General features: G+C 38.1%; 1 protein-coding gene across 1 annotated transcript in view; it reads left to right on the top strand.

Moving 5' to 3' along the window:
• The first annotated feature begins 233 nt into the window (after nt 1-233).
• PTPN12 (protein tyrosine phosphatase non-receptor type 12) overlaps nt 234-26,388 on the top strand; it is an 82,168-nt gene continuing 56,013 nt past the window's right edge. The window contains exon 1 of the mRNA XM_074827881.1: nt 234-442. Within this exon, the coding sequence (XP_074683982.1) occupies nt 344-442 (99 nt within the window). The 5' untranslated portion in view covers nt 234-343. The remainder of the gene's footprint in view (nt 443-26,388) is intronic.

Consider the following 26,388-nt stretch of genomic DNA (forward strand, 5'->3'; position numbering starts at 1 on the left):
GCTCCCAGGAGGGGCGGGCATAGGAAACGCCGGAGGAGCGGGAGCCGCGCCTGCGCGGGGGGAGGAGGTGGGGACATCGTCGTGTCCCTGTGTCGGCGGCGGCGTCCAGGGAGGGTCGGGCGGAGGGAGGGGAGGATGGAGCGGGCGGCCGGGCGGCCGTGAGCGGGGTGTGGAGCCGCGCCGCGCCAGCAGGCCGCGGGACAGGCCCGGGGGGTGGGAGAGGAGAGGCGAGGCGAGGCAGGGAAGGCAGCCGGGTGACGGGCTGGTGCGGCGGAGGGGGCTCGAGGCGGAGAGCGGGCGGGCGGCCGGGGCTGCCGCTCCGCGGGGCGGCCGGCGGGGCAGGATGAGCCAGGAGGAGATCCTGAGGAAATTCATTAAGCGAGTCCAGGCCATGAAGGACACGGACCACAATGGGGAGGACAACTTCGCCAGCGACTTCATGGTGAGGGGCGGCGGCGCGGCGAGGGGGGGCGGGCAGGGCTCCTGCCTCCCCTCGGGGCGGGGGTGGGGGTGATCCCGCCGGGGGGGCGAGGTGCCAGGATGCCCCCGCAGCCCCTTCCCCATCCCCCTGCGAGCCAAGGGGGGGCCGGGGGAAGCATCGCTTCCCTGGGAGTGACCTGCTATTGTGTAGTCCCGCAGCTCGGCCGGCTCCCCCGTGCCCCCCACCACTTTTTGAGCCTGGCAAGGCGGGGGGGGGGAAGGTGGCCGCCTTAATTTACCCTTCTTCCTGCCCCCACCCCTCGGGAAGGTTTGTTACCGCAGCCCCCTGCCCCGGCCCTTCTGCGCTCCTGAGGAGAGGGTAGATGATCGGCTGTTGCAAAATTAAACGGGAGCCTCCTTCCACCCCCCCGCCCCCCCCCCTTCCTTCCCTGAGCAGATAAAGGGGACAGAGGCGGCTCTGCGAGGGCTGTTTGCGCTTCCTCTCCCTTACAGCCCCTTTTCTCGCGGGGTTGCCATGTATAATGTCATCTGGGGATAATTGGGCACTCCTTCCCTCCTTTCCCCCTTTATCTGCCCCTGTAGCCGCCTGCTTGAGATTTCTCTTCTTTCCGAGGAGACGTGTTAAATGCACTGAATAGTCCTTGGAGGAATATTCATCTTCCCTTCCCTAACATCTCCCTTCGCTCCCCATCCCCCATCGCAGCCCTGCCTGTATCCCTCGTCCTTTCTTCATTCCAGATCAGTTCACCGTCAGCCTTTGGTTAACGTGCGCGCTCGGGGGAGAGAATTTATTGGAGAATTAGCTATTTTCCTGGTTTATTTTAGCTGTTTAATGGGGCTGTTGAAATGTTTGAGGAGATATATCTTTTGAATAGATGGTCTGAGCTGTGAACAATAATTTTGATTGGGTAGATGTCGCAGGCACTTTTCAATATTGCCTAATTACTTCATATTAAAATACAGTTTGACCCACAGAAGAGCTGAAGATGAGCAGGATAGCAACCTCCGTATACGTGTATCTTTGTAGCTTTGTTTTATTATCCGGTGCTATTTGGGATTAAAACCACATCGTTAGCTCTTTAAACTGTCAGTCTTCGCTAGTGGTCTGAGAACAACAACAACAAAAAATCTCAATGTAAATGTCGCATCAGGGATTGTCTGAAATGTGGGGAGGAGGCCGCGGATATTGCGCAAGGCAGAGGGGCATTGGGAGCGCTGGCAGGTCCAGGGGTGGAAGAGGAAGTGGAGTGGACTTTGGGAAGTAACGAGTTCATCCAGGGTGGGGTAGGAGCCCGTGGGAAATCGGCCACGCTCTTTGGGCAGGATTTTGCGAATACTGAAAGTATGCTGCCGAAAAATCTGACTGTGTGGGAAAGGAAGAGAGAAATATGTGAAATGAAGAATGGTATTGGAGCGATAGGACACTTCTAAGTCTGTTTTGCTGAATAGAGTGTCTTCACATGAGAATTCAAAGGTTAAACACTTTGACAGAACTGTTTCATTAAGTGGTAGTTTTAGTAATATAATTGCTGTTAAACACAAATTGACGTACTGACGAATCCGTCTTGTTCACGTAAGCTACATGTACTTTACAGAAAGGATGGCCTAGACTAGTGGAAAATGCAGGAGTTTTTTAATAGCCTTTATGTTAAATACTTTCTGCTAGGTCTCCTAACCCAGTTCTACCTAATGATAACTAGCCTAATGCTTTAGCTTTGTTATAGTTGAATGGTATACAGTAGTTTTGTCAGCCTTTCTTCTAAGTAGTAGCACCTCTGTATGGAAAAATACCTTTTGTTTCAATTTCTTTATTTGACGGCATGTTGTTTCTATAGCTTTCAACTGTATAGTCAGTAAGCGTTTCCATCGCTTTCATAGAGCAGCAAGGAAAGAGAATGCTGCTAAAAATGGGAAAACTGTAGGAAGTAATTGGCAAGGCATTTCAGGAGAAAGGTGTATTACCTGAAACAGTGTTAAATGCTTTAGAAAGAATTGCATTCAAAACTTCTTTTGTCCTCTTAACACTTTCTCTTTCAAACTTTTATTTCTGATTTTTGCATAATAAATTATAGGAAACCCAGGAAACTAGGATGAGGATCTTCTGCCTTAATATTTGCATTAGTCTCCATATTCACTTCCATGTACTAAAGCAGATATAGATTAGTGTGGCAACATGAATCATAGTTACTGATTTATTTACTTTTTCACTGTGAATATGTTGGGGTATTTTGTTGTTTTTTTGGTGTGTGGTGTCTTGTTTTGCTTTTTTTTTGTTAAGAGCCATGCTTAGATGCTCTTTAAAATGATTGAAAAGGGAGAAGAAAAGAGAGGTGAAGGGGGTAAAGAGCTTTGGTGTTATTGGTATTCTCTTTAAGATTTAGCAGAGAATTTTTGGCGGGGGGAGGGAGGAAGTTGTATTTTCTCATTTAAGTGCAGGATGTGCTGCTGCTGCTAAGCAGTGGCAAATTTGTGGAATAGGAATTGCTGTTACTCATCGCTTCATTTCCAAGTCAAAATGGAATCTAAAAATAGGAATGGAATAGTGGGTGAGTGCAATTGAAAACAATTCTTTATTTTCACATCTTTATTGCCTTTGAATGTGTTGAGTAATAGGCTTACAGAATTATATTTAGGCCTAAGTGTATGAACTAAAAGTGCTTGATAGACAGGTGCCAGGGAGCGCTGGGAAAGAGGGTAGAGAAGCTAGAGTTATGTGCAGGTAGGCTGATTAGTCTGGCTGAATGTTATTGGAAGTCCATGGTGTAGGTGACTAAGTGCTATTTAATAATGCTATTGACATGCCTGAAAACATGGTCCACTTTGAAGGTGGAAAGTTGATTTTTTTTTTTTTTTTTTTTTTTTTTCCCCCACTGCTTATAAGATAAATTTTATAATTTGGACACCAGTAACAAGTTTGTTACTGGAAATCAAATGTATTTAATTTTATTTAGTTTGCACTAGAAAGTAAGCAGGACATAGCAGATCAGTACAGTGGGTGTGCACAATTGCATTTAAACAAAGTGGATGGTTTGAAAACAGTATAGACTTGCCTGTGTGTTTTGCCAGTAGTGTATCTGTGGTTATAGGGGCAAGTGGGCCTTTTCCTGACATAATATAGGTTAGGATTTTACTCGTATGGTTACAACACATCCAAGAGTATACTTTTTCCTTGTTTTCTGCTGACCATGCTATTTGGGCAAAAGGAAGTAAGTATACATTGCTTCCTCTTGGTGTTTCATGTTGTATGAATGCAACCAGCCTGGTCTAGATTCGGATTTTCTATAATGAACATGTGTCTTACATCAAACAAGGGTTGGAAGTCAAAGCTCCATATGGAAATAAACAGTTTTGCTAAATTCTAGGTTTTAGAAAGACTTCAAAAAATACTTTTTGCTGATTTTCATTTAACTTATCCACAACTAACACATTTTTGTTTTCCTATGAAATAGTCTTGGCGAAAGCATTGTGATACTCTTGTTTCTATCATTTGTCTGATGTAGATTGCCATTGTTACAGGAGAACTGAAATATGAATGGTGTAAAGTAAAGCTTTACCTTAAAAAATCAGGTGTTATTTTTCAAATGCTTTGTGGTATGTGACAATCTTGCTTAATCTTTTGGGTTATATCTCTGGCTAATCTGTTGTCATGGAACACAGAGTGGCTGAAAGTGTTTGTGGTTTTTGCAGTGGGTACTGTGTAGGGGACCCTCAGCTGTTGTTTGAAGGTAGTGGTGTCAAAACGATCCTGTCTTAGATCATCAGTCTTCTTATACCTTTCATTCAGGAGGACACCGGTAACTAACTCACAACTGAATATTGTGTGTCTGTGTGCTGTTCAATCCATCTAGACTGAAACTCTTAGGTTTGGAGACAGTAAAGAACTCGATGTGCTCTTTTCTAAAGTATGAAAGGGGATTTGAACGGGTCATTGATTTGAAATGGGTAAAAAGGTAGTTTGTATACTTTTAGCCTCTTAATGGTTTTATTTTTGAAATCTTTATTTTTAAGTACTTCTACCTCATTGTTCTCTGAAAATCCTATTTAAAAAAAGGGTAGGAATATGCTTGACTTCTAAGGATAAAAGCTAAGTTGATCATATGCAGTGCTATGCCAGATGTTATAAAACTTGCTTTCCCTGTTTTGGTGGTTTTTTTTTTCAGGAAAGTGCATTTTTTCTAAAATGCCGAAGATTACTAAAAATGAAAAGGCAGTCTAGACTATTCTAAATCACTGATCAAGACTATTAAGATACATAGTGAAAGTCCATGTACTAATGGCAATTGTGACATTTTGTTCTAATTCCTGTACATTCTGAAATACCATTGAAGATATCAGAAATACTATATTTGACCATCGCCATAGCACTTGGGAAACACCGTTCTTAAAAGCTTGTCTGTGTATTAATGTACATTTCTGTAAACCTTTCTGAATCAAATACCGTTAATGCACCTCTTGAGTATCTGTGAAGATATTTTTCAAATTTATAAGGCAAGCATATAATCTGGAAATTTAGTGAAGAAAGATAAGGGTATTATATATCTCTGTGTTACTATTTTTGTTTTTAAAAAATACAGACTTTTTGGAAGTGATGTTTTCCAGTATTTATTTAGTTAATGAGTTTCATGTTTGTAGCACATAGTTTGAAACATGACCTCTCAACTTTATCATATGCGTTATAAAATACAGGCTGTCTCTTCAAGAGAAATAATTTTTATCTGTTAAGGCTAAACTAGGAAAAATGCTTTGGTAGAATCAACTAGATGATAAACTGGTTTTTGAAACTTAAAAAAAAATTAATTCACGTAAATATAGTTTTGCATGAAATTCTTGTGAATTAGGGGCTTTTCAATGAACATCAACAATTCTGAACACTTATCTTCCCTTAAGTATGATAGAAAGAGTGATTCCCTTGGAGAAAATGACCCGTAAGTATGTTGTGCGGCCAGCTGATCTGTTATAAGAAGCTCTGCTCTTACAGATGTGTTAATAGGTCATAGACAACTGTCACTTGAAATACGCTTTAGGCCTTTTTATAATTTCAGAGTAAGAAATGGGTCTGTTACTACTCATCTTCCATATTAAGCTTTAATTTGAGTGTTAATGTATTTTTTAAGTTTTACTTCCATTAACTATATTTCAGCTAGATGCTGTTAATTTGATTGGGGACACGTGCACACCCACAAATTACTTCATTGTGAGCAGTGATAGTCATCTAGGCCATTCATAAAGCTTCATTTACATAGGCTACATCTGGTTGGAGCAATATGACTGAATAGTAATTTCAGTAACCCTTAACTTCAGAGGCTTCTGAAATTTTGTGAAATACTGTTCTTTAAATGTTATACAAAAATACAACTTTCTGTGAACCACCACTCAAGTTTAAATATTCAGCTTTTTGTCCCCTTCTGAGGAAGTGAGTGCTGTTCCTGATGTTTCAAAGATGCCATTCTGAATTTTTGTAGAGGCAGTTGAATACAACCACAAGGCTGCTATAGTGACCCTGGGGTATAAGAACTTGCAAACTCTGCCTAAAATTGCAGTAGTTCTTTTCTTTTGGGCAAATAAAACTAAACCAAGGCAGTGTCTGGGTTGTGTCAAATAGCTTGCGTGATGGTAAGTTGTGTTTGCTCGGTCTCTAAGGACAGCAGTGTCTAAGTCTACTGTTCTTGTGGAGTAAAGGGTTGTGTACTGCTTTTGCTGAATGTTACAGAGTCGTTCAGGAGGAGCAAGCAATAGTCTTGACATTGCACCTCATGGCACACTACACGCACTCCAAATAATTCAAATGGCATGTCAAATACATACTTTGCTTTTATTCTCCTCTCAATCCTACAGTGCCTTTTGCTGTATATAGTTACACGTATATACAGATACATATACATAGATACCTAAATACCTATATATAGATGTCTCATATGACCATAGTTCATCACCCTAGGCCCTAATCTATAGTTATGTAGATCTGTGTACCTACAGGGATATATGCATATATATGTATATATCTGGATGTATGTCTATATACTATTCAGCATATACGTGAGACCGATTGCTATAGTATGAATTCCTTGTTTTGGAGTGTTCATAATTTACCTTAAAACTGCAGTAGGTTCAGGGTATTTTTCCCTGATGTTGTTATAGCTAAATAGAAGTTATCAGCTCTGCAAGCAGGGAAAAGTTAATCTTAATATCTGCTTATCTAATGTGTATACATTTGTTAATAGCAAGTGCGACAAAAGTCTGAGGTTTTTAAATTTATCTTCAAGTCATTGATTTGTAATAAACGGAAATTCTGTTTGGTTTTCTTCACTGTTACTTTTTAAGATCTGTGGATTTTGTGTTGTGTGCTGCTACAGTTGTACTATACTATGCTTAGTACATAGGACATTTTGGCATAGGGAAAATAGTAATGCACTTGTTAGTGTTGGAGAAAGGTGAAACTATAGTAGGACCTTGAGTACTCATTTGTAGAACTGAAATCAGAAGCTAGATGGCGGGGTTTTTTTCTTGATCTTATAAAACTGCCTTCATTTAGGCAAAGGCATCAGTGTTAAAGGTCAGGTACGGAATAGAGTAAAGCATAAGTTAATTGGGTAGAGCAGAAGCCCTTTGTGCCATTAGGAAGTGTGGTGGTTGCATCCTGGTATTTGCATCCTGGTGTTTTCCTCGGGCTGTTGTACTCTACAATTGTTACAGTTATGCCAGTGCAGGCTCGGATAACTCAGCTGTGTATATTTGTCTGAAATGAAGCATGGATATGCATTTCTATTTCTGTTAACTAGCATGTGAATGTTGCAAAGAGATTAAGCTCTTTGTTTTCCTGCTTCATCTGGCAAAAAAACTTGCCAATACAAACTTAACTCATGAATTATTTGTTCAAATTTGAACAGTCAGGATGTGTTCATGGAAGGAGAACACTCTGGTATGGCTGTGGAGTTTTTGATCCGGAACCGGGAGCCCCAGAGAGCAGCTGTACTGTTAGAGTACTGTCTCGAGTCCCTCTACATCTTAGAGAAACAAAATTGTGTTCAGACCCAATACCACTGAGACAGTACAAGCACAAAGCTAGTAGCTTTATTAGGGAAGCTGAGAGTACAACAGCAAGGTAAGGAAAGAGTTGTAAGAGGAGAAGAGCACAGTGAAGTCTGACAGACTTTAGGACCATCGTTTTGGATTTGGAACTGTTGTTTTAAAGTATGTTTGAATACTGATGTCAGGATGTTCCAGTCACTGCGAGGTTTGCATAGGAAAGTTATTGCTTGTATCTCTGAGGGCCTTGTTCTAGCTACACTTTTGCCATCATCTTTAAAATGAAAAAATTCTTACACAGCTAAAAAGATAGAGAAATATGTTTCCCAAAAGGTACCAGATAAATAGAGGTATAAATGGATGACCTAGTTTGGTTGACCTAATTTTTCCTTCTATCTATCTGCCTACAAATTGATACTTTTAATTTTTGTAAAAGGTAATTTTATTGGTGGTAATCAATTTATGGGACGACTTAAAGGCAATATTGCTCTAATGGAAGTGTCTTGTGAAAGAAAAACCCAGAAGAATTGAATTATCAGCTGTAAAAAGTAGGAAGCTGATGTAGCCAGTTCCTTGAATGGAGAAAGTATCTAGCTATTATAAGAGGACTGAAGCTATGAATGATGTTGCCTCATGGGCTAGACATGTCATTAGGAACAAAAGCAAATAAAGATACATTTCATTCATTCAGATTGCTAGAAGGAAACAGCAGTAATTTTGAAGGAAATCCTACGACGATGTTTCTGACAGTTAATTTTTTAAATTTATTTTACTTCTGAGCTCCCTTAGTCCAGTAAAAAGAATTGAATTGCCTGGTGTTAGGAATGTGCCAAGGGCAACTACATTAGTAGACTGGAAGTTGTAAGTGCTGTATGGATTGGTTGGCTTGTTCAATTATTAATTTGTTGCAATTTGGAGAAACCCTAACACAGTTGTTAAGTGTTCATAAGTGTATCCATATAATTTAGGTTCCTTTCTCTTTGGAGGAACAGCTATATGCTCTTATTTTTTATATGTTGGAAAGCAGGCCTCGATTCTTAAACATGATTGGAATATATTAGTTTCAATTGTATGATCATAGCTATAAGTTTTGGTGTCTAAAGTCATGGGTTGGAAAGCATCAGTCTCTAGGGGGAAGTTAATTTAGTCGAAACCATATTGCTTTAAAGAACATATGCACTACTTTAATCTCTTTTATTTAGTTATAATACTGAACTTGTCAATTTAAGACAACCTTTTTTCATTAGCTTCCTTATGCAGTCTGCTAAGTTGTAGCAGGTTTTGTTTGTTTTTCTAAGGTCAGAGCACAGTGGTGCCCTCTTGAACAGTTTTGCATCTTGCTGCATTTGTCAGTCTTGCTGTCTTGTCATTCTTACTGTCTCATGTGGATGACATCTGCTTTTTGTTTTTCGTCTGAAAACACACAGATGTTTTGTACTCTTTGTGATCACAGGAAGAACAGCTTCTACGTGGATCAGTGAGATTGAGAGCAGTTTTTTCTTTGGTTCCGAAGGGGTACATGACCATCTCTCAGCTCTGCAGCTGGGCTACAGTGGAAAAAAGGGGCCAAGACTTCTGGACAGCTAATAAAGGACAATCAATGGGAGACAGAAAAGAATGTGGTACACAAGCAGCATTGTCTCATCTTCCTGCTTTTATTGAGGTTGGGCAGTTAGCACCTCTGCTATATTTGTGATCTTTCATATCTGCTATATGGTCAATATCATGGATGAGAAATCCAGTTCTTCTGCTGAGCTGGATGTCTGCAGCTGTTTAGTCAAGGTTGTAGTTCATGCAGGTTTTGACTTGACTTCAGAGACATAGGCGTTATTCCTAGCTACTCGCCACATTTGAGTATTTCAGGAGGCTGTTCGTCCAGAATTTTCATATTGTTTTCTTGATTATTTTTTTGATTATTTTTTTTTTAAAATAGATGTTGTCTTTCATTTATGTTAGTATGACTTTATTTTTATTCCTCTGATAGTTCTTGGAGGACACACAGTTATCTTTGAACAACTGGGTTCCTAATTTAAAGGATGCTACATGGGTTTCCTGTCTTTAAGTGTTCAGGGGACTTGCCAGTGTAGGGTATGCATCATGTTGAAATGACTGATTGCTGTGGGACCTGCCCAGCTCTTGAGAAGCCTGAGTGGTGTTCCACTCTGTCCTAAATGTTTAACTTCTTATTTGACTGTGTTTGACTCTATGCATAATCCTGTGGTGGAACAGTGTCTTTTTTTTCCTCAAGGCACTCAGTGTTCTGGTAGCATATATGGTGCTTGGCTATAGCTTCCTACTGAGACAGACGTTTTTATTGGATTAGTTGTCCAGGATTTGCACAGTCCTACTGCACAAAACTGAGAAATTAATTAATATTAAAAGCTGAACAAACAAAGAAAAACAAGTGATATAAATACTGCACTGCACTTATACTGTGGATAGGTTGGGTTTGTAAGTTGATGACTAGCTGCTCTGTTAGTGAGTAAAATTGAGTATGGGGATGCCTTGGTAAATGCATCATGTTCTGCATTTTTGTAGTGCACAGTGGGGTTTTTTTATTCCTTTTCCACATGTAGAAAATAAGTCTTAATTCTTCCTTTATTTTCTACTTGAATCTTTGTTCCTGCATAGGAAGCAGGATTACAACTGGAAGCTATGCTTTCATTATTAGTTGCTCCCTCATGTATATTCTGATAATTTTAGCAAATAGGTAATTGTTAATTGAAATTAATACAGTTGTCCAGTAGGAGTACTCAAGGGAATTATTTAGCTCAAAATAAAGCTGGAAAATGAAACACTATTCTGGAGGGAAGGGCATATATAGGTTAGTTTAACTGCTTCAAAAACCTGAGAATTCCCGCAGAAATGAATTAATTCTAAATTGCCTATAGGGCAGCACCCCTATTGCACAAACTATTAAAGGAAGGAAATAATCTCTTAGATATTGTGAGTCTCCCCAGATAGCTCAAAGTATTTGACAGTTTCTTCAAAGACTTCAATTTTTATTAAATAGGTGGTTACAGAAAGCTGCATTGATTCTTATTATGACCAAATCAGAATGTAAAACTCATTTTAACTCATTTCGTGTGAGGTTGCGTAAACATAACTGTGTAAATGCTAATGGATATATGGGGAACTATATGTAAACGTTAATGGAGAAAAGTGAATGTGATTTAGTCAGGTGGAATGATCTTGGAAAGTACTTCAGGCACTCACTGGAATTTATTTTAGTAAAGAAATGTGTTGTTTTATAGATACTTTATTTTTCTGTTATTTCTACTTCATGAAGAGTAGGCCCAGAAGGGAGAGATGTTACTTATCTTGTTTCCTTAACAGCTTTTTGCTGTAAAACTGGAACACAGGAGCTTTGCACTCTAAGCTTTGGACACGAGTCTGGTTTTTCAAACTGAATGTTCTGAAGTAAGTTGTCATTAAGCTGGATGTTATGCCATATCTCTCTCAAATCTCAGTCACAAATCAATCCCAACCTCTTATATTTTCCTTACAAACAGAAGAACTTTTCCAAAGGCTATTCCACAGAACTGCTGTGGGAATTGCCCTGATACTCAGTAGTAACATTGCTCCAGTTACTTCAACTGGTGCCAGATATTTTCTTAATATTTTGATAAAGATGATGAAATTTGAGCTTTCATTTCTTTTCTTTGTTTTTTGTTACAGTGAAAATGCAGCCTGCAAGTTATTTAGGATGTCAATTTCCTATTTTTCTTTTTCTGAAAAGAACATGTAGAAACTTGAATACCTGAAACTGTAGCAGAGAGAAGCCTAGTTGTATTTCTTACAAATCACAGATATCTATAGCCTGTTAATAAATGATTTAAATTGGGAAACCAGAAACACTGAAAAAATGTGTGTACGCTAAAGTCAGCAAGATGTTGCCATAAATCCATGTATAAACTGTGATTTCCTAAAGGGAAATAATGTTTTCTTCTAAAATGCTAGTGAATTCCGTAACTAGTTCTAATGTGGAATAGCCTGAATGAGAGCTTACATTTGGTAACTTATACATTATTATATCCTATACCATTTTTGGTGCAAAGCTATAGCAACGTATCTTTCTGGCACAGCATTTTAAAAAGCATTTGCACTGTTTAAATTGGTGATTGTGTGAAAATGAAGCCAGCATCCTGTTTGTACAGTGTTATAGCATACATAATAGGTTTCCCTTCCTGTATTCATAGAAAAAATATTCCGTGTCTGGTAAAGTAAGCTAATATGATCATCCAGTGAAGAAAGTATGTGGATATAAAAACCTTGGTGATGATACTTTTAGCTCTTATGGATGAAGATAACTTCCAGATATATTAAATATACATCAGGCCAGGATGTATTTAGAGGTGAGAAAAGTAGCAATGAATTAAAAAGGGAATTCAGTGCAGGGATATATTTAAGTAGTGAACTGATTTATTTCTAGAGAGACAGTACCTTTGAACTAAAAATGACCACGATTTTAGTCAGGTAAAGCATCTTGTAGGGCATTTCAGAGACACTGGAATTGGCTTCAGTAAATAAAATTCCTTCTATTCTTGCATTTCAGTGCCATGTCCTTTAGATTTGATGGGGCTGTTGTATTACTACTTTGAAACCTCCTGAAGTCAGGAGTTTCCTGAATCATGTACTGATGGTGTAGATTTTCAGGTGTTGTTCCTTGCAAACTATTCCAAGACGAGTGATAATAACACAGCAGAAAATATTTACTTATAGTATTTGTGTGTTTTGTTTTTTTTTTTTCCCCTTCCCTGTTAAAAGGTTATTGCTAGTGTGATACTGGAATTTAACATTTATTGGTAACAACTGAGAAGGTGAAATACCCTGTTTGTAGTTTACCAACTTTATATGCTTGAGCTGAAGATTTGTTTGGATAGAGATCACAACCCGTGTGGGAAGTTAAGTACATAAAACCTTTTAATTTATAAACTGGGCTTGAGAAAACCTCCAGAATGAAGTTGGGGAACTTTGCTTATGCAAGGTGTATTGTGACTTTTAAGGTTATCTCAAATGCCATGGAGGAAGCATTTCTGCAGAAGAAAAGACAGAAGAAACACTTGCTCCTGTGGGCTTCCTTTTACATTCATACTGCTGTCTTTTACTTTTAGCTTGTTGGATCTAGCTTCTGGACATTGTATAAACAAGATACCCTTTAGGAATTCTGCATTTATGTCAGCTAGTGGTTGAATCATCCTTGCAAAGTGTGTAGTTTTCCACTGGGCATAGTACTTCTGTCAGATCTTATGCAAATTGCAACATGTATTTTTGATTCAACACATACCAACTCTGATCTATCTTGGATATTTTGTTTTAATTTTTCTTCTCTCTCTTTTTCTGTTGTGGGGTTGTAATTTTTGTGGTCCATCTGTCCTTCCTCCCTTTTACTCCTGTGCTTGTGCTACCTTGTCCCTGTACTGCTAGAATGATTTCCTTATTTTTTTAAACCATCCGTTGTTACTGTTTCTGGAAGATAGAGGCCTTTGCAGGGTGAGCGGAAAACCATGTGAATAAGTTAAATATATTTCTTTAACTTTGCCTTTGCCTTGCTTTTAGACAGGAATCTCTTCAGAACAAGCATTAGCTTTATACAGGTTGTTACGGATTTAATGAACTGAAGGTAGATGATTATCTATAGTGTAGTTTGGTACTTCTTAAACTGTGCAAGCATTGCTTGATTGAGCAATTGTTGGGGTTATAATAAGAGAGAAGGTGTATGGGTGGATTTTTTGCTGGTTTTTTGTTTGTTTTGTTTTCATTCAATGTTCAAAGTAGAACTGGCTGGTCTATTTCAGTCTGGTTTTAAATTCAGAACCGAATAGCTTAGCAGAACGTTTTATTGGCTTTATTATCCTCTTAAAGAGAAAGTTAAGTTTGCAAATGTTATCTAGCTCTGATAATCAACATTTTTTAATGAGTAAAAATCTTAGAAGTGTGTTAGCTCTGGACAATGGGATAAGAGCCTGGGAAGCAGGACAATGAGGCTTAACCAGACTGGTTAAAAGCAACTGCAGGGATTGAAAGGGTTTCTCCAAAGCTGTTCTGAATGTAGCAGGCATGCCTGCATGTCTGAAAGTTGGACTTTTTTGATTCTGTTTGGAAATGGTCTTTGTAAAAATCATCATGCGCACTGTTCCTTCTGAATTTTCATGTTATGGCTTGTTCATTTCACCAGGATTAATATTCTGGGGTTTGCACTGGACCAGGTAGTATTGCTTATGAATCCCTCTCCTCAAAAGAGGAACTGTAGTATTGAACTATTGTCTAAGCTTGATTATTACAGAGATTCCTGGAGACTAAAACCTAATCTGAGTATTTTGAAATAAATGTTGAGTCCTGACAGCTACAAGGGATGCAGCCAATATTCAGAGAGAATAGAAGTGCAGCTTGCACTGGGGTCATGATGCGATCTTCTATTCACCATAATGCATCTTTAAGAAGCATTTGCATCCTGATAAGAAATTGGGATATGTCACTTCTCCTGTGAATTGATTCACTTTGGCTGTTGAGTATGTATTTCTGTATTCTGCATTTTAAAGCCAGGATTTAGCAATCCTGTATGTCTCATCCTATTACTTGTCATGCAGTTACTGTCTCTTTAGAACAAACCTGTATTCCTGTCTGGGCTTATTAGCATTAATAGCTGTTCTGCTTACCCAGTGGAATACTGATGCACAATGCTAGCAACTGGGAATGAGAAGAAGGTAGCCTTTAAGGGAAGGCACAATGCAAGGATTAAAGAGGGCATTGCTTTAGAAAAATGCTACTGTTCCTTAAAGTCAAACTGTGGCAGACATTAGGGTTGAGGTTAAACTTAACTGATGCATTGAAAATAAATTGAAATCTTTTAAAGCTATTGATTTTGTTTGGAATGCTGTTCCATTAAGGGAAAATAAGATTGAGAAACTTGGTTTGTGTCCTACTTATAGTGTGCTTAAATAGTTTTTAGTAAATGTGGGGAGTTCTGATATTTGGAAAGTGTCATTGTTTCTCCCCAGTCCAAACAACACGCAATATCTAGTCTTTTTCATGGCTAGAAATGCTGCAAGAGGCGGTCTTCCACATCTATAGGAATTTAGAAGCTTGGGGTTTTTACTGACTAAAGGCATATCCTTTCTATACCGAAAAGCAAGTCACTTAGTTTTCATGGCTGTAAGCAGCAGTACAACCTGTTCCTTGTAAGTTGTTCCGTGCTATGTAGCCTAACTTTATTCGTTGTTGGGTTTTTTCTTCTTGTATAACAAAGAAACCCACACTTTGCTTGCTTAGATTCCATGCCTTCTTATCTAGCCTTTCCCAAGAGTGGCTTTGATAGATCTGAGGAAGTAACTTTGGTAATGCAACTTTCCTCATTTCCTGTATTTCATCTACTTATTTTGTCATTCTGAAGAGCCGTGACTAGTGGTTTTGCAAACTTACATTTCTATTATCTAAAAGTGGAATTAAATGTTGGTTCTCCAATTTTAGATCTGTAAGTTCAATACTCAGTAAAAAGCTATGAAGTGTAATTTTTTTCTTGAGGGAGGTAGAAAAAACATCTTGATGGAGAAGGAAGCAATGAAGAGTAAAATTTAGGAGGAGACTGTTCAAAACCAGGAATTTCTTTGTGGAGATTACGTTGCATTTTAGTGAGCTAAAACAGGAAGGTATTTGTAGCTTATTTGTATGCAGGTTAGCAGCCTGCTACTCTGAGTAATGTAAGTTGAGCAATATACTGAGTTGAAAGAGATAGTAAAAATATGGTAGAAGTTCTGCTTGTGCCAGGAACTGTCACCAGTATTTTACCGTCAAACAAGGCCTGACTCCGGTCACTGCAGGCAGTGGGCTTTGCGATGCTAATCCACCCACTGCCTTTCTTCTGGTGTGTCCAAAGTCCGAGTGTCTCACCGAGTCACCTTGTTAATTCTGTGGCTTTGCTGAAATGGTTTCCGCTTTTCCAGAATTAGAATGTGAATTTGACCACAACTGTAGTATTTTCTCAGAATTTTTTAAAAAGTATCTGTAAACAGAGAAAAGAGGAATACTTCATTTAGTGTTGAGCAACTTTCCTGTTCCTAGATGGGCAAGTGTGGGCTGCAGCCAGTGTCAGCAGCAAGTTACTATACAGACAGCATTTGCTCTGATATGAGGAAGGAATGGCAATAAAAGAGATTAGGGTTTAGAAAATAAGATTAAAGGAAGCAGAATTGGAATAAAAGGCAAAGAGGTGGGAAACTGTTAAACTTGGTGCAATGGTTAAGTGATTGATATGTAAAATCTCAATTATATAAATAGCTGTTGTCATTGATGTTAACTGTTGCCTCCAGTATGGTAAAAACAGTGTGGCTAACCTTTGTCTGTAGGGGTGGATATGAAACTCTGTCCTGGTGATAGTTCATTGTACGAGAAGTTGAACAGGCTTGCATTGGTGAAGCAGCATGGCTCCTACCAAACTTAAAAAACCCCAAAGATATAGAAGTAGGAAACCCCTCTATCCATATCTGATAATCATGTAGATCATCAAAAACTGTGTTTCCTGTATTCCTTTTGTTAGCTTCCATAATATGTGATGAAAAGAAGCAGATGAATAGCAGTTTATGCACTTATGGTTATAGCTAGAGGGACACTTATTAAAAATCTGAAGTATGCCATAGAGTTGTATCCAAAGTATTTATTTGCCTTTCGCTAAAAAATGGAAAGACCTAGAATCTACTTTTGCTGCTTTATGATATTTTTGCTGATTTCTTATTTTAAGAAACGTGATTTCCATCAATCCCACTAGTTCATTAGCATTTTAATTTATAGGGTTTTGATGGTATCTAAATATTTAAATACATTATTAAATTTAAATAATTGTTGAATCAGAATTAATAAACCACTAAAGTATTAATCTGTAAAGGTTACTTGTATGCTGAGGTGATGGGTTTGTTACTTGAACACACTAAATATTAATAATTTTAATTGTGGTATTTGGGACAAAGGACTAATATGAATGAGATTGCTTATGCTGGCTGGAAAGGATCTCAAAATGTTATAAACATTTTTAGTCCTATATTTTTTTTATCAGTGTTAAAATTAGAATCTGCCACACATGGTACAGTAGGTATATTCATGACTGGAGAGAAGGATGAGTAGATTAAGCGATAGATCAGTTATGTTGGTGCTGAGTACACCTGTATTTGGCCAGCCAATAGTGTCAGCATGGTGGATGAAGGTACAGTGCAGATACAGAAAATGTTGCCACAGTTGGAATTTGGCCAGGATGCTCCCCTTATTGCCTTTGTTGCTGTTAAAAGACCACTTGTTCATCGAAATTATCAAAACAATTACCTTGGAAAGAGACGGACCAACAACCACAGTATTCTTGTAGTGCATATATGCACGTAGGAGGAAAAACCTGGTGGTGTTTCCATATTGAGGGCAGTTTTCTTGAGATTACTTTGGATTCTCAACATAAGAGCAAAAGGGTAAAACTCTGAGACTTGCTCAGGCAAATAGGAGCTGGGTAGAAGACAGACTGTCCCTTAAAAATAACTTGGTTATAAAACAATGAACAGTTAAAGTGATCTTAACTACGTTTGTGGTGTTTGAGGTGAAGCAATAACATGAATGAGACTATTTCTTTATCCTTTCTAGGCAGTGCAATACAGTCTGCTGTATGTGGTGGAATAGGTATATTCTTAACTGGGGAGGAAGAGAAATAGGTAAATTTTAGCATCATATGATACTTCATGGTCTCTTCAAAATATAAAAAAAATGCTGTAATGTGTTAAAACAAATGTACACCTAGTCTGATACTTTATTCTGACTGGTGGATACTGAGAGAAAGAATGGAAGAAATGAAACAGAGCTGTCCTCCCACTTTCTCTCAATGGCAGATTCTGAGTAGAAGCTCCCAGACTGCGTACACGGCAGCAGCAAGTTGATGATCACAGGACACCAGGACCCATCATTGCTGTATTGACAGTCAGGATAGTAGCAGATACTACTACCTGGCATGTTTAAACAGGCCTTGTGCTGCTTGCAAATGTTTTACTTTTTTAACTCTATTATTTCCTTTCATTTAACTTCCTCATTTGTTCTTTTTTGTTCTTTTTTTTTTTTTTTTTCAGAGTTCCTATTTCTAAAGGAAAAAGTTGTGGTGAATTTTTTTTTTTAGCTTTTTCCTGTCTGGCAAGGATAGCAGATATAAGTATGCAGTAACCTTAAGTGGTTCTGCTGGAGCTGCATCTTTAGCCAGGTCCTGTGCTTGCTCAAATCTGCTTCAAGGTGTTTTTCTTGCTGGGGGATTGAGTGACAGAGTTCTCTGGCAAAGTGATCGATATCTTTAAAAAGAAAGAAATGTGTATTTTGTACCCCTCTTAATTTCTTATTTTTTCTTTTCAGAGCCTTTCCAGTCTCTTCCACAAGAACCACCAGGTTTCTTGTGCATGCTACCACTACTGGGATTTCTTCCTTGATAGTGTAGGTCTTGTACAATCCTGGATACATTAAAATATATTATAGAAACTTAGCTTGATTTTTCTCACTTTCCTCTTGTTCATGTCTGCTTTTGTAATGCATGCTGCTGCTTCCCCTCTGGCATGCCCTTGCCCGTCAGTCCTCCATAATTTGTATGGGTGGTATTAGTTTCTGAGTATGTGGTCCTGCTGCCAAGTTTAAGATTCCTTTTATATCAGTATTCTCCTTTTAGACTCAAATTTAGACACCCTTGCAGTGCTCAGGCAGTTGGACTGGATGATGGTTATAAATGATTCCTTTCAACTGAAATATTCTATTCTAAATTTATAGCTTTTCTTTAAAATCTAGATTTCATGCAGTTGAATGGTAACACCTACCCATTTCTTCTTGCAACAGGCACTTAGTGTGCCTGAACTTTGACTTCTGCTCTGTCCTTAGGGTGTGGTGTTTTCATGCCTATCACTGAGGATTTCACACTGTGCTGTAATAATCTATTCTATTGCTTCTGAGTCTAAGCCTATTTAGATCTGATTGAATTTTGGTGGAGGGAGAGCCCATTCTTGTGTCTAGCATTGTTTTTGTCTGAAAGTGGTGGTTTGTGTTTTGGGGTATTTTAGGAAAAAGGAAACAGAAATACCTTTATCTTGCTGTCTTGTTATCACCCATTTTCATCATGCTTCAATGTCTATTGACCGATGTCCTATACTTTTAATCAGTAATGTTGCATGAAACAGCTCTTGGTCTTTAGCCTCTTGCCTTACTGGCTAAACTTTGTATCTAGGACTATGTTTATGTTCTGTGTCCGGTATCCACAAATGTTACTGTTGCTGGCTGCTTCTGTTGTGGCCCAGGTGATGCCCAGGGATGCTTTGTAAGAATATCCTCCTTCACAGTTGACCTGATAACCAAGGACTCTCAGCTCCTGCCTTTTCGTTGGGAATCCAAGGTTTTCCTCTGCCCAAGAGGACACTGACATCTAGTGGGTGGGTTCCACTGACACAGAGCAGGCAAACTGCTACTTTAAGGCCATTTTTCTTCTGGACTTTTACCGAAATTTTGCTTTCATTTAGATCCTCAGGGTTGTTTGGAAGAAGGGGAAAAAAAAGAAAAAAAAAAAAAAAGCTTAGCCAGTTTTGTGTAACTTCTGGGGTTTAAGGAGTAAGGTCTGTGCTGTCAAACTAGTTTGGGTTTTTTTTGTTGTTGGTGGGGTTGGTTTTTTGCTCAGTCAAATCACCTGCATGTGAGCCTCAGATGTTTGTAATGACATGATTTAAGGTACTGCATTCCCCACTTGTCCTACCTGTGTAGCACAGCAAGAAGAGGCAGATGTTCCAGCTTCTCACCTCTGAGACAGATAGTGCTTCTAAGTTGCCTTCAGTTCTGGGCCTGTCCTCTCAATGAAACTTGAAGCCTAATAACATGTGGTAGTGTTGCTTTGCAGCTTGTCTCAGACATCTGTTAGTTTAACTGGGAAGCAAGTAGCAGGAAAGTTTTAACAAAAACACAGTTTTTCCAGGAATGTTCCTAAGCAGAGAACAGTACTTAGAAATCAAACTTTCCGAAAATGTTCATCAAAATGTTAGTATTGCTTTAAAGACAAAAATAGACATTTCAGTTGAAGTAATAAAATCATGATTTCTTCATCCAAGAAAATAAACACTGCATAAAGCTTGATAGTTTTAATAGTTAAGCATGGCATCTTCTGCTACTAGAGACACTTGATTTGAACTGAGTGAATCATTGTGCCTGTGAGCAGCTAACACCATTGCTGCAGACTATTGTTTGATCTCTGAGTGTTTAAGTCATTCTGTACTAGTGTTCATTAACCAAAAACATACTGGTTTTGAATTTGGTGACTATCTAGTAATGTCCTAAATGAGGTTAAAACAAGAGACACTTTCAAGGCACTTAAATTATGGCTTAAAATCAAAAGAAGCCTTTCAGGCCCCATTTAACAGTGGAAGAGTCAGAGAAGGTGTACCCTGACAGTGCTTAGAATGAGGGTGTTAGACTTAAATGGCCTTTAAAAAGGAAAATATTGCTTCCTTGTCCAGAGAAAACATTGATTTTTTTGCTGAAAGATGCTAAGATTATTTTACTGTTAGCTTGCATACTTTAGTTACAGCAAAAGTATCCTCAAGTAAAAACAGACTATCACAACAAAAAACATTAATATAAAAATGAATTCATGTTTTATATGAAATACCAGGAAATAAAATGTAAAGACTACTAACGCTTTTTCTGTGCTAAAGTGCACTTATGCAATCAAGCAATAGATAAAGTAGGATATGAATGTTTCCCAAGAGGAAAATTTCAGTAATTTCAAGTTGAATCAGTTTTATAATGTCAAACCGTGAAGAAAAATAAGAACATACAAGCCATAAAAAAAGAAGAATCACAGCCTCAACTGACCTGTTATTTTAATTAAGAAAGAAGAAAAATAGCTTTTATCTCCTGTTGGATGTTGAGAATTTACATTGTCTCATCTCTAGCTGGACTTACTACTAAATACAACTTGTTCATCATAAATATCCCGTGTCTTTATTTCCTCGGTGACTACTATAAACACCAGTTGCCACTTAATTTGTGATAATATGTGTGTGTGTTTCCTTCATTGTCAGCTTCTAGTATTCAACTTTATTTGTCATTTTTAAAGTTTAGCCTTATTTCTTTTACCCTGAAAGTCTGTCTGCTTGCTTTATGTTATATTCCCATCTTCCCCTCTTCTTGATTGTTTTCTGACTTTGTCATCAAATATCTGTTAGTGTGCTCTGCTTTTCATGAGAGGTCATGAAGGAAAATGCTTGATTGCCCTGGAAAGCTCTTTGAGAAACTCCTCTTGTGAAATCCCTCCAGTCAGATGATTTTTTTTTTCCCCCCAATATTTTTCCTTGTAAAAACAGACCAAAGAGTCTCTTGTCTTGCTTAAGTTATTGTAAAAATTCACATACTTTCTTTTGAATTGGCACCATATCAAATACTTATTCAAAGCTCAGTTTAGAACAGCTTCCTTTCCCAAGAAAGGAAGTAGAGTCTTATTAGTTTGTCACTTATTCCACATAGATGAGAATTATAGATAAGCATCTTGAGGCTGGATCTGAAGGTATTCCCATGTGTTTCTGAAATACCTGGAAGTAAATCTGTCATGCAGAACTTGAGGGTGTTGAATAAAGTTGTTTGTATTTCAGATAGAAAAAACTTGATGAGGGTTTGCTGTTGTTTACCAAACAAACTATGGACTTCTACATTCTGGTTTGTAAATATTCAGCTTTTTTAAGTGATGACAGTTGAGGGTTATCTTAAATTTATCAACAGCTTGATTGACAAGACACTTGCCTGAACCAGATTCATTTTACCAGTTGACTTGAGTACCTTTTTATTTGTTGAGATTTGGCACTGTAGAAGGACTGTATTTCTCAAATTATTTGTGTAACAAACATAGCCTGCAGGGTACAAACATCAATGAGAGGCTACTTTAGAAACCTCTATGTGATTGAGTTATACTTCATATGAGGTAAACATTCCTCTGCTCTTCAAAATAGAAGAATTTTGGAAGTAATTATATTATAAATGTAATAAAGGCATCCTACAAACTGGAAATTAATTTAAAGTTTGACTTGCAGCTTTGATGTACAGAAGGCAATGAAATATATGTAAAGGCTTTATTTTAGAAGTATCAGGGATTTAGATTCTAAACGCTGGTTTTAAAAGAGGACATACACAGTGTGTTTGTTACTTGGCTCTTTGGTTTGATTCAAGCTTCCATGAGTCTCCAGAATTAAAATTTTTCTTTAAAACATTCATGATTTAAAAAGGTTAAACTTCAAACCATTTGATTAAAACAGTATTTTAATTTACTTTTTAGTAACTTCACTGTAGTATTCTTGTCTCTGGATGTTATAACGAAATCACAGTATAGGCTGCAGAAGAGGCAACTATATATTTTGCTAGTCACTTCTAGGTTTGCATGGCCTGAGAATACCTGTGATTAAGGTTACCATGGAACTTTTAAGTGTTAATGGTATGTCAAACAACGTATTTGAAATGGTTATATTCAAGAAAAATCTCAGCCTTTTCCTTTTTTTTGAAGCAACTCATTGATCAAAATATGAGGAAAGTAAGAAACATTTTCAGTATGAGTGGTAGTGCTATAAGGTTGTAGAAAATGCTGCATATATGCCTATGTTACTTTTATAGAAGAGAATTGCATACGATATACCGTGTGTGGAAAAGGTTCAAGGACTTTTTTAAAAATTTTAGCAGAAACAAACTAGATGGTATAGTTTATATTCAGGCAATTTAGCAGTGTTACTTCCAACTCTTGAATGTTCAGCCATTAAAACAAAAACTCTAATGGAGATGATTAATCTAAAATTATGCTTGTGAGTAACTTGTCTAGATTTGTTGTTTCTGTACTTGCCATTCTTGCTTTGGTTTCATTAGAGTAGTTGCTTTATAGCTCTTTTTGCTGGAATTATGAGAATTTTGTTGGCCATTGCATTCCCTGTTCTATCTCATTTTTTTAAACCAGAATTGGCGTAATCTGGTTGGAAGGTGTGTGGTTTTGAACTGATGGGGACACATTTGTTAGGCAAAAATGGACAGATACTACAAACACAAACAATTATGATACACAGTTCCTTTGCCTGTCCATAAATACTGAGCTGGTTATTAGGTAGAGTTGTTAGAGTTGAAAACTTAGTACAAGTTTATATCTTTAATGAGGCTACTTCTTTCTGGCTCTTAAAATGCTATTGAACTCAGTCATAAATGGCCTCTTTATAACTAGCACATTCCTTGGCTTCCAGACACAGCCTCCAAGAAGGGGTGAAAATACTTATAAGCATGTTTTCTCCAGTTAGTAGAAATTTATTTTCTATTTGATACCTTCTCTTTCTCTTCCCATTCCGTTATATATTCCCTGCATAGAGGTACTGATTCAGTGCTTGTCAAAAGTTTTGGGCTTTTTTTGTATTTCTGTCTGGAAAGATTTTAGATTGTGGGTTTTTTTTGAGGGGGAATAGTCATTAAAACCTTGTGGGTGTTCTACTTGCCAATTATGAACTAATATAACTGTATTAACAGTATCCTAATCTTGTCTGCTGAATACTGGGGGTTCTAAACTACTGGAAGGCTCTACAGATACTATGTTTCTATACAAGGTTTAAACCTGCTTCTGGGGAAAAGAAAGTTAGACTTCTGGGGTGTATAAAACTGGTGTATTTTATTGGAATTGCTTGCATGCCCAACATTGACATATGGGACACTGAACTCATGTCATCACATAGTGATACAACTGAGTGCTAAAGGATGCCACGTAACTGAAAGGAACAGCACCTTTGAGTTGTAGAGGTGTTTCAGTAAGGTAATTTGGACCCAAAACCAGATCTCAGTTGCAATGTTTCTTGACTGCACAAACAGCTATGCTTTTTAGCCAAAACATTGTTAGGCTCCAGCTTTTCAGCTTAAAGTCATTCTTGGTGAAAGTCTTACAGGGCAGGATGTCAGTTTCAGATAAATCAGCAAGACATAGCTGTTAAAAAGCCCTGATGCCTTTTTGGAAGGCAGGACATAACAGGTATAGCAGACCTTTTTTTGGGGATGCAGATTTTACAGGCTTTAAGACTGTTCTCCTATACCTTTATTTATGGCAGCTTTGGTAATGGAGGACCAGCAGGTAGGAAATTCTGGTTTACTTCTGTTGGAGTGAAAGCTCAGTGCTTCCTGTTTCTGGTGTGGTGCTTTTTTTTCCACCTAGTATGAATTAGGCTGAAAACAAACACTGACCTCAAGGAAATGTGTTCCAAGGCATGGGAAAAGAGGAAGAGTTTTGCATCTTGTGAAGGAAGAGGGAGAAGAACTTCGGGAGATGTTTTTTTTTTTTTTTCTTTTTTTACTGTTGAGCAGAAACAAAAGCAAAATATATTTGCCATAGAACTTCATTCCACTTATGAAGTCACAAGCAAAGGAATGGTAAAGACTTGGGGGGGGGGGGGGGGGGGGAGGAGCAGTTTTCGTGGTAATAAATTATGAAATTTCTCTGGTAGTGGTTAAACAAACTAAATAGTCTTCAAAGACAGAGGCTTAGCTAATACCTGTTCAGATCCTTATGCTGCTTATTTGTATGAATTGTACCCAGTCTGCATTGACAGCTCTTCCTTTGAATACTTGTCACAGGGTGCTTTTGGCTGTTTAAGGGTGTTACATGTGTTAAGGCATGAGCATTGAAACTAAAGAGCTGTAGAGTCATAACCGAAAGTGGCCCAGCCCCTCTCATGTGGCCCTGAAAAAAGCATAGCTTATGTTCCTTTTAGGTGCCCGATTGAGCTGGAATAAAACCTCTTGCCTCTGGGATGTTCTTTGTAGAAAAAGTCTCAACTTGCCTTTAGATAACTTCTTCTGTGCTTCTGTGGGCTGGTCCTGGGGATGCTGTTACTTTGGTATCCGTTCTTACTACATCATAGCTGTTGGGTTTTGACTTTCCTGAGAAACATTAATCTAGTGTAAGGGAGGTAGGGCAAGTACCTACTTTCACCTCTCTGGTGAAGGTCACACTCTAGAAAAGTCTTCACTCAATTCAGATGTTGCACTGACAGTGTCAACATCACATCTAGGATGTCAGAATTTGACTTTGGAGATCGTCTGTCTAGATAGAGTGGACTGCAGTGTGGTCACCTCTCCTGGATGAGTCAAAGGGTGGCTCTTAAGAGGAAGTTTATCTGGACCTATAACTAGTTTTCGGTTTTAAAACAAGCAAACAAAACCCACTTCTAGCATCAGAGTGGAAAGTTCATCCCACCTGTCTCATACTTTCTCTGAGACTTGTTCCTGGCAAGGCTTTTCAGCAGAGCTCTGCCATGGCAGTGTTGGTGTTGCAGGCTTACTTCTGCTTGCTTTTGCAGACCAAGATGAGAAATAAGGTGGCCTCTTAAGCTGTTCTCTATGTTTTTTCATTTAAGGCTAAATCGCTGCTTAATATCAGTGATTCCACTTCTAGTTACTGTTGTACTAAGCAGCTCAAATCATTGGGACCATAACAAGACTAAGCAATCTTCCTCTTGGTTTTGGATGCCTTATAGCAAGGCAGTCAGGATTCAAGGTGTGTTTGCACACTCCCAACCGACCTTTTATTGTGGTGTTGCTGAATTCCCCCAGAGATTCTGGAGGATGTCATGGTCTAGGGCAAGATACACAGTTTTCTTTTGCTTATACTGTAAATGCCTGCATTGACTGCACATATAGATGACATCTTGGAGAACAGCTACTATATATATATAACCTTTCCTGTTGTCCCTCACATGTGCCTAAGCCCTATTCTGTAGGAAGATGCTGAAGGTGGAAGGGTTATTCGTCTTTGTACCTTTGTTATGGGATGGTATGGTAGCTTCCTGCTAAAATGGAAATATGCATGTAATGAAAACTGAGTCTGACAATTCTTTTTGCAAGTTATTTATAGCCATCATGTGATAAGACCTTACATTTCTGACTCTGATCTGAATGCAGATTCAACCTAAATGAGGCATAAATATGCATCCACCAGTTTCTTGAACAAATCAACATTTGAAATGCTGGCAGTAAAATTGTACAAGAACTACTAATACCGTTAGCATCTACAGTGTTGTTGACAAAAAGGTCTGGAGGTGGGGAAAACTGTCTTTTGCTTCCTTATTTCCAGATGTTTTGTATTCAGTAGATTGGCATGCATAGTTATTCTGCAAGTTTTAAGAGTTTAAAACTCTTTAGATGTTAATAATTCTTTTTCACATAAGAAACAATTGCTATTCGTTTGGCCTAAAATGAATGGTGTTCGTTTTCTTAAAAAAATGCAGAAAATTGTATGAAGGACAGCTCAGGCCTTTAGCTACCATCTTGACTTGAAAGTTCAACTAGTGAAAAATGAATTAATGAGGAAATTGGTATAGAAGGCTTGAATATGAAGATGGCATATTTTATATGCTCCAGTTAACTGAGTTTTTTACTGCATTAGTAGCTGTTTTCTTCAGTAACAAGCTGCTGGATTTTTTGCAGATATGTTGATTAATTCCACTGAAACATTTCATCAATTAGTGTTGTAAAAACATTCTCTTAAAAATCATTCACCATAGCTTTCTTTAGGAGCATCTTCCCTTTTTAGGTAGGTAGAATAAGAACTGTATATGTTCAAAGAGAGACTTAAAGTGAAAATCGAGATTAAATGTGATGGTTTTTTAATATACTTGTGCTGTCAGCATGTACAAAACCACCGAAACCTAGGAGCGAAGGAGTAAGTGGAAAATAATGAATCCAGAAACTTGGAAATTATGCTTTTAAGCAGGGGGGTTCCCTGGTTATGAGTTTTGTTTCCTTGTTTGTTTCTTTAAGTGCTTTGCTTCCTTATGGTGTTTGTGTTGTTGGGTCTGAAAATCATCTTGTTGCAAAATATCTGAGGCTTATTTCTGTTTTGATTTATCAAGAATTGTTCCTGAATTGCTTTAATGT

Source organism: Strix aluco, chromosome 5 (assembly GCF_031877795.1).
Source record: "Strix aluco isolate bStrAlu1 chromosome 5, bStrAlu1.hap1, whole genome shotgun sequence".
Taxonomy (NCBI): Eukaryota; Metazoa; Chordata; class Aves; order Strigiformes; family Strigidae; genus Strix; species Strix aluco.